This window comes from Agelaius phoeniceus, chromosome 25, assembly GCF_051311805.1.
Source record: "Agelaius phoeniceus isolate bAgePho1 chromosome 25, bAgePho1.hap1, whole genome shotgun sequence".
In the NCBI taxonomy this organism is placed as follows: Eukaryota; Metazoa; Chordata; class Aves; order Passeriformes; family Icteridae; genus Agelaius; species Agelaius phoeniceus.
Window position 1 is genome coordinate 5,089,922 of NC_135289.1, and position 12,911 is coordinate 5,102,832.

Sequence of the window (12,911 nt, forward strand, 5' to 3'; positions counted from 1 at the left end):
AGAGTTTTGTGTTTTCCTGACTCATCTCCCCCTCAGTTTCCCATGGAAAACCTCAACACTTAGCACAGCTCCTGTTCCAAGCCCAGAGGAGCCTTTCTGGCAGCCCAGAGCTGCTGGCAAGGCAGCACTGACACATCTCAGCTCCCCACGCTCGAACCCACCAAAAGCCACCACAGGGGAGAGCAGGGGAAAAGACTCTGGGTTTTTTGCTTTTTTATCCTACTGAAAACCTTTTGGTCACCTTCAGTCACAACCTCACCATGTCCCCAGGAGAGATGTCCCACTCACACCATCCAGAAATGAGGGTTTGAAACCCAAGGAGAAGAGCTGGAGAGGCAGAGGTTGGAACACTGCGCCCCCAGGGAGGGCAGTGCAGCCAGCACGGGGTCACTGACCCCAAAGGGGAATCACAGACCCCAAATGGGAGTCACAGATCCCAGAGAGGGGTCACAGAGCCCAAATGGGAGTCACAACCTCAAATGAGAGTCACAGGCCCCAAATGAGAGTCACAGACCTCAAACAGGGGTCACAGACCCTAAATGAAGGTCACAGATCTCAAACAGGGGTCACAGATCTCAAATGGGAGTCACAGATCCCAAATGGAGGTCACAGACCCCAAATGGAGGTCACAGACCCCAAATGGAGGTCACAGACCCCAAGTGGGAGTCACAGACCCGAGACGGGGGTGACTGAGGGGGAGAACACTGAGGAGGAGAACATAAAATGTGGAGCCAGCATGGAGAGATGTGTTGGATGGAGGTGAAGCAGATGGAGGGGCAGGAAGATGTGGGTTTGGGGAGCAGAGGACAGCCAGGCAGGTGGATGGAGATGAACCAGTCTTGGGTCAGCCCAACAAACCTACACTCAACCTCCACATGTCCTGCTCACTCCTCCAGCCATTTTACCTTTCTGGATGCCTCCATCTGCTGCACAGGAGAAGTCCCCCGTGGCCAGCAGGAAGCACGTGGAGGATTTCTTGTTCTTGTCCCGGGTGCTGGAGCGCCGCATCGGCCGCTGCTCCTCGTCCGCCGGGGACAGCGGCTGCTCCTCGTCCGACAGCACCACGTTGGCCTCCCCGTTCTGCTTGGAGTCTGCAGGGAGGGAGGTGCCACAGACCCATCAGCAGCTGGCAAACTGTGAGAGTCTGTCTGAATTTTCCCTCATCTGCCTCACGATCGTCATTTGGGGACCACTGAAGAGAAGACCCTCCCCTGTCGCAGACATATTTTATGAAAAATCCTTTCCTTAGGAGTTTTCCTCCTGAGAAGCTGAGAGGCCTCAGGAATAAAATGGAAACAATGGTTATCTGCTGCTGTGGAATGCAACAGGTGCATCTGGGATTGGTCTCATGTGGTTGTTTCTAATTAATGGCAAATCACAGTCCAGCTCAGACTCTCTGTCCGAGACACAAGCCTTTGTTATCATTCCTTCTTTTTCTATTCTTAGCCAGCCTTCTGATGAAATCCTTTCTTCTATTCTTTTAGTATAGTTTTAATATAATATATATCATAAAATAATAAATCAGCCTTCTGAAACATGGAGTCAGATCCTTGTCTCTTCCCTCATCCTGAGACCCCTTTGAACACGGTCACACAGGACAAACACAGATATGATTCCAAGCAGCTCCAGTCCTGCTGAGGGTTATAAAACCTGCTGGGGATGAAACACCCCAGGTTTTGTGAGATCCACCCACCCTAATTGGAGGGAATTAGCTCTCCAAAATTCACACTGCTGAGGAACGGGCTGCTCGGGGTGGTGGGAAGTGCTAATTTATGTCCTCTGGCTCCCTGGTTCCTTGGCTGAGAGGATGCTCTGCCACGTGAGGGCCTGGCCTGGGCTCCTGGCTCTGACTGCTCCCTGCTGCCAGGGCTCCTGGAGCAGATGGGATTCACAGGCCTGTGGGAAAAGGAGATTTATAAAGGGAAAGAGCTGTTTGGGGCACCCAGAGCTCCCTGTTTCCTCAGCAGGGGAAGCCCCAGCACTGTTAAACACCTCAGTGTTGGTGCAGAACTCAACCCCACCATGCTGCCTCCTGTTCCATCACCCCAGAGGTGCCACTGGCAGCACAGCAAGACAAAGGGGGCAGAGCAGCCACCATGGCCAGCACTGACAGTGGGGCAGGGCTTGCACGGACCTCCAAAGGTGGCCAAGGGATGGTCCCCACAGCTGCCCACAGCTGGGGCTGTGCCTTCTGCTGAGCCTAAGGAAAGACTGGCCAACCCCCAAACTTCAGCTCAGTGCATGTGACCAAAAAAAAGAGAAATGTCCAGGACTGGTTTTGCTGAGGATTTGAAGCAGCACCGCAGGGATTCTGTCGACCAGCAGATGAATGAGGAGGTGGGGTCAAGCCCCAGGGAATGTCCATGGATTTATCTATTTTAGTGAAGGTTACCCTGATTTATGGTGGGAGGAAGCAAAGGAAAAATCTGTGCCAAGGGCATGACCAGGCTAACATGAGAGTAGGGTGAGTGGCCTTACCTCTGTCACTGTGAGGGAGGGGTGGGTTAGGCAGGGATGCCTTGAAGGCCACCACAGTGACTTGATCTGTGCCATCAGGAGGGAAGGATATGGCTTTTGGGAAAGCAGGTGGCCTTCCCCCCTGCCTGGATGGGGGATTCAACCTGCAGTGCCCTGTTCCCCAAGCACCCTCACACCTGAGAGGCCCCACCCAGAGCTGGGGGTCACACCTGCACCATCCTCAGGGACACAGGGACCAACAAACTGCCCTGAGAGCTCCCAGAGGTCTCCCCCTCCCTCAGCCCCACCTTTGGGGTCTCACCTGACCGTTTCCTCTCAGTCACCCCCTCCTCTACTGCCAGTGGGCAAGTGTCACTCTGGGTGCTGTTCCGGGGCGAGTTCTCCTCGGATTTGCCGTAGGTGGGGGAGTCCAGTGGGGCTGGACGGGGTATATGCTTTTTCTTCTTCTTTGGCAGCTTCTGCTTGGCCATGGCCAAGGAATAATACATCCCAAAGTTATTGACGATGACGGGCACGGGCATGGCGATGGTCAGCACCCCGGCCAGCGCGCACAGGGCGCCCACCACCATCCCCGACCAGGTCTTGGGGTACATGTCACCATAGCCCAGGGTGGTCATGGTGACCACGGCCCACCAGAAGCCGATGGGGATGTTCTTAAAGTGAGTGTGGTCGCTGCCGGTGGGGTCGGACGTCTTGGCTCCGATCCGCTCGGCGTAGTAGATCATGGTGGCGAAAATCAAGACCCCCAAGGCAAGGAAGATGATGAGGAGCAGGAATTCGTTGGTGCTGGCCCGCAGAGTGTGGCCCAGCACCCGCAGACCCACAAAGTGCCGCGTCAGCTTGAAGATCCGCAGGATGCGCACGAAGCGAACGACCCGCAGGAAACCCAGCACGTCCCGGGCGGCTTTGGAGGACAGGCCACTGAGACCCACCTCCAGGTAGAAGGGCAAGATGGCCACGAAGTCAATGATGTTGAGCAGGTTTTTAATGAAGAGAAGCTTGTCTGGGCAGCAGATGATGCGAACCAGGAACTCGAGGGTGAACCACAGCACGCAGACCCCTTCGATGTAGGTGAGGATGGGCTCCGTCTCCACCTTGTGGGTCAGCAGCACCGTGGTGGTGTTGCCCACCACCAGGGTCTCCGTCACGTTGACGTCGATGTTGAAGGCCTCGTGTGTCTCCAGGCAGAAGGTTGTGATGGAGACCAGGATGAAGAAAAGCGAGGCGAAAGCAACCACCTGTGAAAATCAAAGTTACACGGGCTGTGAGCTGATGTGGGGCAACTTCTTCTGTTTGGAGGAGGTCAAAACACTCCAGGTCCTGCCACCCACTGCCCCAAGACCAAGGGAGGAGAATGAGGAGAGATTCCTGGACCTCTCCCATGGGTTATGTGGGGCAACCTGTCCTGTCTGGAGGAGGTCAAAACACTCCAGGTGCTGCCACCCACTGCCCCAAGACCAAGGGAGGAGAATGAGGAGAGATTCCTGGACCTCTCCCATGGGTTGACAGCAAACCTCAGTGCCTGGAGCCATCAGTCCAGGACCTTCTCCAAGTGCTCTGATCTGTGCAGGAGAAGGTGTGCTGGGCTCCCCAGCTGTGCAGTGGTGGGACTGAGGGGGAACTGGGACAGTCTGGGACTGGAGCAATCTTCCAATGGGAACAGACATGAAAAGGGAGTTTTGACAGGACAGATTCAAAGGGCTTTCCCTTTGAACACAACCCCCTCCAGATGCCAGGTTCACACTGTTCACAGCCATGAGCTCTGGGGTCTGCATGTGTCAGAGACATCATTCACCCCCTCCCTAAGGGTCACTGGTGGGTGGTGTGCCCACAGAAGATCCAGGACCAGGGGAGGAGCAGGCAGAGCTCAGCCTCCTGCTGCTGCCTGGACCTGGTGACACCCAGATGTTCCCTGCTCTGCCCAAGCAGGGAGATCATTGTCCCCTCCGTGTCACCTCCTCCTCCTCCCTTCTCCTCGCCTCAGATGTGGGTGAGGAGGGGCCAGCAGCACACACTGGAAGTCACAGGCTGTGTCACAAAGTTCCCCCTGGTGCTCCCATCAGTCCTGCTCAGCTCCCACCCTCCCTCACGGCGAGCCCATTACCTGGAGCATGTTTCCAAAAGCGACCCCCCGCCCCAAAAAAAACCCCAGCTTTGTCACCATGATATTTTATGAAAAATCCTTTTGCCAGGATCTTTTCTCCAAGAAGCTGGGAAGCTTCAGCTTCTCCATGTTTTGCTGCTTTGGAATGTGATCAGGAGAATTGTTTACCCAGCGTGTGAAATTGTTTTTACTTGATGACCAACGACAGCCACCTGTGTCGAGGCTGTGAGCAGTCACAAGATTTTATTATCATTCTTTTTCATTCCTTGCTAGCCTTCTGATGAAATCCTTTCTTTAGTATAGTTATATCATTTTCTCTTAATATAATATATATCATAAAATAATAAATCTGAAACATGGAGTCAAGATTCTCATCTCTTCCCTCGTCCCTGTGAACACCACCATACAGCTTCAGAGCAGAAAAACTCTTGTTCTACCTCCCTGCAGCACAAAAGCACGGTGGTTTCAGCTCCCCCAGAGCAGGTCCTGCCGCAGCCCCTTTGCTGGACGTGACCTTTTGCTGTCAGAGCCACCCAAGCGGCCGCTCCTGGCGGAGCAGCACCGTGAGGCTGCTCCAGGCACAGCCCGGATCCTCGGCCGGAGTGAATCAGCAGCAGAGACAGCCTGAGTCACGCTGGAGGAACACCCGACCCCTGAGAGCGGCGGTGCCCTGCGGCAGCCCCGAGCCTGCCAGGAGCGTCCTTGGGGCTGTCCCCAAGGGCAGAGCCACACGGGAGAGCTCCAGCCCAGCAGGAGTTTGGTGTGAAGTTTAAATCTGGCGTTAAATGATGGAGAAACCTCTGGAAGATGGTTCTCCTGCCCCAGTGAGAGACACCTGCCTGGGGATGCAGTGAGATGCTCTCACCCCTCAGTCAGACCCCTCTGGATTGTGCATGGGGATTCAGCTCTGAGGGCTGACCGGTTGTGTCCAACAAACAAATCCAGCAAAACTGGGATCTTAAAGCAAGGCCAGCTTAAGCAGACAAGTGTCTCTACACAGTGGTGGCACAGCCAAAATAATCTGCTTTTCAGCTGAGGGCTGAGTCACGTTCCTGAGCTTCCCTGTATGGGGGATCTTGGGAAAACCTGAAGAGTAAAAATTTAGACTTAAAGCAAAGTAGAAAAGAAAAAAAAATCACCCAGGAAGGGAGGGAGACCATGCAAACACTTGAGTAATGAAGCAGCCCTGCTGCTGGGTGTGAGGTGAGACCTGATTTAGCCCAAGGAGCAAAATCAGCCTTTAAAAATAGAAGTTGGGTTCACAGCCAGTGCCAACCATCGTGTCCCCCCAGAGTGCTGATCCAGTTCTGTGTCTGACCCAAGATGTCTCACCTCAGCCTCAGTCTCTGCTCCAAACTCACGTCCTTTTCCAAAACTGCCTTTAAAATAAAATAAAATCAAATCTATATATGAACCAAATACACACCAAACAAGTCCTCCAGAACCTGCTGATGTTCTACACAATATTGACCAGTGCTGCTCCAGTTCTGTGTCTGACCCAAGATGTCTCACCTCAGCCTCAGTCTCTGCTCCAAACTCAAGCCCTTTTGCAAAACTGTCTTCAAAATAAAATAAACTCTGTGTATAAACCCAATACTACCAATACACACCAAACAAGTCCTCCAGAACCTGCTGATGTTCTACACAATATTGACCTGCACTCAACAGCTTGCCATAGGTGTCACCAAAAAATCCATGACCCTGCAGAGGGTCACCAGCCTGAAAGTCCCCATGAAAGTGAGGTCAGGACTCTCCAAGTTGGGCTGCAAAGGGAAAAACCAATGAGGAGCTGCATGTAAGGAGAGTCTGGACATGGAGGTAAAATCCCAGCCAGGGCAGTTTCCCATGGGGAAGAGAAGTGTAAAGCTCCAGCGGGGACAGCAGCTGCACCAGGGACCAAACTTTCCCTGAGTGAGGAGCCAGGGACCCCGTGGCCATCGATGGTGCACGGAGAAGAGGCTGAAACATGGCAGAGATTTCCAACCACACGCTCACAGTGCTGCCAGCTCAGGAGGAGAAGTGCTGGAGGGAGGGAAAGATGGAAATAACGAGGAGCCAACTGAGTCAGGGCCCGAGGGGCTGCTCCATAGAGAGGAGGAGCAACGACCGACCGGAGAAATTCAGCTCTGGAGACTCTTAGTCATGGCTGCCACACAGAGAGCGAGTTTACATGGACAGCCTGGGACTGCTGCTTCCCAAGGTTTGGCAACTCCAGCTGCTCCAGCACGTTCCCTGCAGCCAGCAGCACCTCTGGGGCTCTGGCAAGAAAGGGGGAGACCCCAAAATAGGGTATCAAAGAAATCCCAACCACTGCGAACCTCACCCACCACCAAAGGCAGGGCAGCACCAGGAATGCTGTACCCACAGGAATCCTGCAGCATTCTGGTGCTGGATGGTGGTTCCTGCCAGGACCTGGGTGCACTCAGCAATTTGGGCTGGTTGCCGTGCTCTGTGCCTCAGTTTCCCCTCTTGCCAGAGCAGTTCTCCTAAGCTCTGGTAAAACTACACTGGTATTTTTTCCTGTTCCCTCTGGAAGTTGATCGTTCCCATGGCACTGCTGAGCTGAACATTTATGTAGAGCAGTGAGAAGGAAGCAGGGAGATCCCAGTGCAAACTGGTCCCGCTCCAGCCCCAGCTGGGCCTCAATCACCACCATCTCTGCTCCCTCCAGCACATTCCTCCTGCTAAAGCCTTTCCAGGATCAGCTCAGCACACAGGAAAAGCAGAACCAAATGACACCAGGGGGAAAAAAAGGAGTTGAATTATTGTGCCTGGGTTTATTTTTAATTTTGTTTAATTTTTTATTTGGAGCTTTACACCACTCAGAGCATCTCTCCAAGGTGAAGAACCCTCAGAGATGGGCAGAGGAGGGGGTACCCTTTTAAAATGGGTTCAGCTCTTGCTGCCCAAGCATTCTCTGCATGTGTGTGTGTTGCTCTAACATTTGCTGCAAAAACACCTCCTTGCCAAACTGACCCCTGCCCTGCGTGCTGCTCGTGGGTGTGAAATGCCTGCAGAATTTCTTACCATTGATGGAGTTTTTTTACACCTCTAAATGCATCCAGAATTCATCTCCATCCCAACTGCCTGCCTGGGTGTGTGTGGCAGATTTATAAGCTGGGCGTGCCAGGGGCTGGGTGGGTACTGGGGGGTCGGGGCAGAGCTTTGGGGATGATCTACGAGGAGCTGGGAGAGGAGAAACATGCGCAGAGCAGCGCCTGAGCACCGGGCTGGGAGCCTGCAGACACTCTGGGGTTTGGGGGACATGTCCTGGGCACGTTGGTGCTCATATGGAAGGACAGCCTGCGTGCCCAGGGAAGGTGGAGGATCTGGGTTTTGGGGGACACATCCCGAGCATGTCAGTGCCCATGGGGAGGGACAGCCTGCATGCCCAGGGAAGGTCTGGGGTTTGGGTTTTGGGGGACATGTCCTGGGAACATTGGTGTTCATGGGGAGGGACAGCCTGCATGGCCAGGGAGGGTGGGGGGTCTGGGTTTTGGGGGACACATCCTGTCCTGGGCACATTGGTGCTCATGGGGAGGGACAGCCTGCATGCCCAGGGAAGGTCTGGGGTGTGGGTTTTGGGGGACATGTCCCGGGCACGTTGGTGGGGAGGGACAGCCTGGGTGCCCAGGGAGGGTGGGGGTGTCTCTGGTGTGTGGATGAGCTCCCATGTGCACACACACGGTGCCAGGGCCATGTGTGGTGAGGGGGCTGTGGGACCCTGGTGGGGTGTGTGGGGTGTCAGCGGTGCCTGATGGGCTCTGTGAGCCACGGGGGTGGCCCTGGTGGGGACAGCGGGGTACAGGGGCACAGGGTGTCCTTTGGGGCTGTGGCCCTACAAGTGAGGAGCATGAGCTGCTTGGGGACAACCATGAGGATCCTGTGAGTACAGGACCTGACCCCCAGCCCTGACCTCCACTCCACACCTGGGCTGTTCAATGCAGGTTTTGGCATGGTGCAGCCCAGCAGGAGGAACCCAAACATCCTATCCTAGAGCATCCTGAAACTCTGCCAGGAGTCAGCCCTGCCAAGGACAATCCCTCATCTCTGAGTGCCCAGGAGGTGCCCAGGGAGCGCTTGAGGGTGCAAAGGGGGCAGGGATTGTGCTTGCCCCCAGTTTCAGCCCAGATGTGATGCGTTGGGAGGTGATTGGGAGACAATGGAAGAGGTGTCCTGTAGGATGGGACGTGGCTCACGTGCCCCACAGCAGGAGGGGGACAGTAATGGGAGGGCCTCATGTAACCCATCAGGAAAGCCAGCCTTGCCTTTGGGGATGGGGAGGCGAAGACACAACCCCAGCACGGCCCCATCCATCCCACCTCCCCACCAGCACCTTCCAGGAGCTTACCCTTGCCGCCTTGGACGAGTAGGGATCCTCAAAGAGCGCCCACATCTTGGGCTGCCAGTTCCTGCAGCATCCACCCCCTCCGGCCGCCCCTGCCGCCCCTGGGGGCCTGTCATCCATGCCCAGGCGCTGCAGGGCCATCTCCCTACCCCCTTCCTCTTCAGCCTCCTCTCCGGCAGCCCCTCCGCCAGGCTCGGGACTCTCAAAGATGTCCAGGGCCTCCTCGGCGTCGCGGTGCTGCCTGTAGGTCATCCAGCAGCAGGGCTCCACGTCGGTCTCGTCGATGCCCCAGTAGGTGAGCTCCTCCTCGAAGAGGGGCCCGCAGATGTCCGCGGGGCAGTGCAGCTTCCCCGTGCGGTAGTAGTTGAGCACGTAGGAGAAGATGCCGGGGTGCCGGTCGAAGAAGAACTCGTTGCTTTTGCCATCAAAGTCAAAGTTGCTCTGGGCGTCGGGGTCGGCCAGCCAGGCCAGGCGGGTGCCCGGCAGAGTCCGCAGGGTGCTCTTGTAGGTCTCATGCCGGGTGCCGCCCACATTGATGGTGATCTTGTCCGACTCTTCCCCTTTGCCCATCTCTTCCTTCAGGCATGTTTTGGAGGGTGGTTTGTTCCCAGACTTGCGTCCACGGTAGGAGGAGACACACACCGAGCTGATCATAGATTTCGGTGGATGGGAGATGCCCACAACGTGCACCCTTCCTCCGGGCGAGGAGCTGGGGCTCGGCCAAGGCGGGAGGGGAGGACGGAGACGGGACTGGGGAGGGGAAAAGGGGGGGCTCAGCCTTGGCTCTGGCCTCGGGGGGAGCAAGCCGGAGCCGCGCCGGACACCGCTGGCAGCCGGGGGACAGCAGGGGAGGCTGCAACCTCCACCCCCTCCAAAGCCACCCCCCCCAAAATAAAACCGCCCTAAACCGGGAGCCGGCCCAGCCCCGCCGGGCAGCAACAAGTGCGGGATGGAGGGGCCAGCAGCGGGCGGGGGGGTGCGGCAGCCGGGGGGGATGCGGGCCCGGCCGGGAGGATGCTGGGGAAGGGCTGGGGGGATGCCGAGCCCGGCCGGGCGCTCTGTCCCCCCCTCTCCCGGTACCTGCAGCGCCCGGCGCGGGGGGGCCCCGCCGCCCGCCCCTCCCGCTCCGGCGGCTCCGCGCTCCCTCCGCCCCCCCCGGGCCGGGCTCGGCGAGGAGGCGGCGGCCGGGGGGGGCTCGGACCCGGTTACCGGTGGAGAGAAGGGGGGGATGGATGCGCCTTCTCCTCCTCCCCTCCCGCTCTCCCTCCCCGGGGGTTCACGCCTGGCCGGGCCGGGGGGGCCCTGTTGCGCCCCGGCGCTGCCTCCCCGCGGGGATCAACGCGAGGGAGGCGGCGGGAGCGGCTGCGGGGCTTTTATAGCGCTGGGAGCTCGCGGTGGGGTTACGGGAACCGGGGACCCCCCCGCCCCACGCCCAGCCCCGCAGCGCGCCCGGCGCCCCCCCGGCGCTGCCCTCCCTGCCATCCCCACATCCATCCCTCCCTCCCCTCCATCCTCCCATCCCTCCATCCATCCCTTCGTCCCCTCCACCCCCAGCCCAACCCTCCGCCTACCCCCGGGCCCCCCGCACCCCCCGGCACCGGCTCACCTCCCCGCGGGGCCCGACGTGCCGCTGAGGCTCTCGGGGGGTCGGTGTCAGCGAGGAGTGAACCCCGGACACCCCAGCTCCTCTTCGCGCCGGAGGGGAAATGCAGCCCAGAGCTGCCTGCGGATCTGGAGCCAGCTCTTGGCAGAGGCTCCCGCAGATCCCATCCCTCCCTGGCTCGCAATCCCTCGCTCACCGAGAGGTCAGCAGAGACCGACCCCGGGGCCGCTGGGGTGCTGGGAGGCTGCACTCAGCCCTGACCCCCCTTCCCTCCCACCGCCCTCCCCGAGCATCTCTCCGCCCTGTTTCTGCTCCTGCGTGCGAGCTGCCCCTTTCCGCAGCGGCTGCCGGGGCTCGGGGTACCAACAACCCCCAGCCCCCGGGGTCCTTCCCCTAAACCCCCCTCCCTGGGGGGCTCCGAGCCCCCCGGGACGCTGCTGGTGCCCAGCTCCGGGGCTGGGCAGGGGGTTCAGGGCTGCGGTGCCCCCGGGCCGAGGCTGCCCCCCAGGTGGGGACCTGAGCACTCATCCTGCCAGCAATGTTTACTTCTGCACTGGCACTGCTGCACTGAGGGGATGGGGAAGGTTTTGGGGTCATAGAAGGGATCCAAGCCCAGCACAGGCCTGGCATTGGGGTGGGGGGCTCCTCCAGGAGGGGCAGCACTTGGGAAGGGGGTTCTTGGTGCAGGGTGAGGGGACATGGAGGGGGGGATGCTGCCTCAGCACCCCTCTCTGCACCTCCCTGGGCTGTGCTCTGCATTGTCATCCCACCAGGGCCCCTCCTCACCCCCTGCCCAGGTTTGTCCCCCCTGTTCGTGATGTGCCCCCCAAAATCCATTGGGGAGCACTGGGGGCAGCCGGGGGAAATGCTCCACCCAAAAAACCCACGAGGCACGAGAGCCACGCTGCGATCTTACCACCAAGAAAGCCCCAAGAAAGCTCCAAGTGTGACCGCAACTCCGCAGCTTCCAGGGCCGGGTCCTGAGCGGGTGGAGGCTGCCGAGGCTCCACACCCGAACCACCCCGAGCTGCACCCGCGGGAGAGCCTGGAGCCCGAGGGAAAAGCGTGCTGGAAAGATCGAGCCTTGCATCACCGGCCAGGCATCGCAGCTCAGCTCCTGATCGCCAGTTCGGCCAGGAGGGAGGAATGCTGCGACCTGATGCTGATGTTGTATCTGTTTTATCTGCCGACTTTCATCCCGCCAGGAAAAGCTCCGTGCACCCGAGCGCGGCCGTTCCTGGGGTGGGAGGAGGTGGCCAAGCAGACAAATGAGTTGTTTCTGGGGAAGGAAGAGATCTTTTAGCCAGCAACACCCGCCCAAAGCTGTCTGCTCTCTAAATATGCCTTCTGATTTTTAATGTCCATGGGAAAGGGAAAAAAAAAAAAAGGAAAGAAAATAGAGAAGGAGAGAAAATGGAAAGAGCTGGATAAATATGGGTCTTTTTGGAGCCAGAAAGAGTCACTTCTGCAGGGATGTCCTGCAAGGCTCAAGGCATCTGAGATAACATCCAAAGGATGGAATGAAGAGCAGGACCTGGAAGATCTCGGGAAAAAAAAAAAAAAAAAGAAAATAGAGAGAGAAAAGGAGAGAAAATGAAAAGAGTTGGATAAATAAATAAATAAATAAATAAATGACTTTTTAGAGCAAGGAGTCACTTCTGCAGGGATGTCCTGCAAGGTTCAAGGCATCTGAGATAACATCCAGAGGATGGAATGAAGAGCAGGACCTGGAAGATCTCAAAAAAAAAAAAAGAAAAAGAGAAAAAGAGAAAAAGAGAAAAAGAGAAAAAGAGAAAAAGAGAAAAAGAGAAAAAGAGAAAAAGAGAAAAAGAGAAAAATTTTTCAGCATCTGAGATAACATCCAGAGGATGGAATGAAGAGCAGGACCTGGAAGATCTCAAAAAAAAAAAAAAAAAGAAAAAGAGAAAAAGAGAAAAAGAAGAAAAAGAAAAAGAAAAAGAAAAAGAAAAAGAAAAAGAAAAAGAAAAAGAAAAAGAAAAAGAAAAAGAAAAAAAAATAAAATAAAATAGAGAGAGAAAAGGAGAGAAAATTGAAAGAGTTGGATAAATAAATAAATAAATATGGGCTTTTTTGGAGCAAGGAGTCACTTCTGCAGGGATGTCCTGCAAGGTTCAAGGTATCTGAGATAACATCCAAAGGATGGAATGAAGAGCAGGACCTGGAAGATCTCAAAAAAAATAAAAAGAAAAAGAAAAAGAAAAAGAAAAAGAAAATAGAGAGGGAGAAGGAGAAAAGATGGAAAGAGCTGGATAAATAAATAAATAAATAATTAATTAAATAAGGGCCTTTTTAGAGCAAGGAGTCACTTCTGCAGGGATGTCCTGCAAGGCTCAAGGCATCTGAGATAACATCCAGAG

At 56.3% G+C, this 12,911-nt stretch overlaps 1 protein-coding gene across 6 annotated transcripts in view; it reads right to left on the reverse strand.

Annotated features, from left to right (window-relative positions):
• KCNC4 (potassium voltage-gated channel subfamily C member 4) overlaps nt 1-11,799 on the reverse strand; it is a 29,777-nt gene extending 17,978 nt beyond the window's left edge. For 5 of the 6 annotated variants that reach the window (XR_013185194.1, XR_013185196.1, XR_013185193.1 and 2 more), the window contains exons 1-4: nt 11,450-11,798; nt 8,934-9,680; nt 2,780-3,716; nt 906-1,091 (exon numbers count right to left, since the gene is read on the reverse strand). Coding sequence is in view for 2 of the 6 variants with exons in the window: in XM_077190597.1 (XP_077046712.1) it covers nt 906-1,091; nt 2,780-3,716; nt 8,934-9,680; nt 11,450-11,623 (2,044 nt within the window). In the remaining 4 variants the exon portion in view is untranslated. Of the gene's footprint in view, nt 1-905; nt 1,092-2,779; nt 3,717-8,933; nt 9,681-11,449 lie in introns of all 6 variants that reach the window. The other variant, XM_077190596.1, reaches the window with a different exon arrangement.
• Between the last annotated feature and the right edge of the window lie 1,112 nt (nt 11,800-12,911).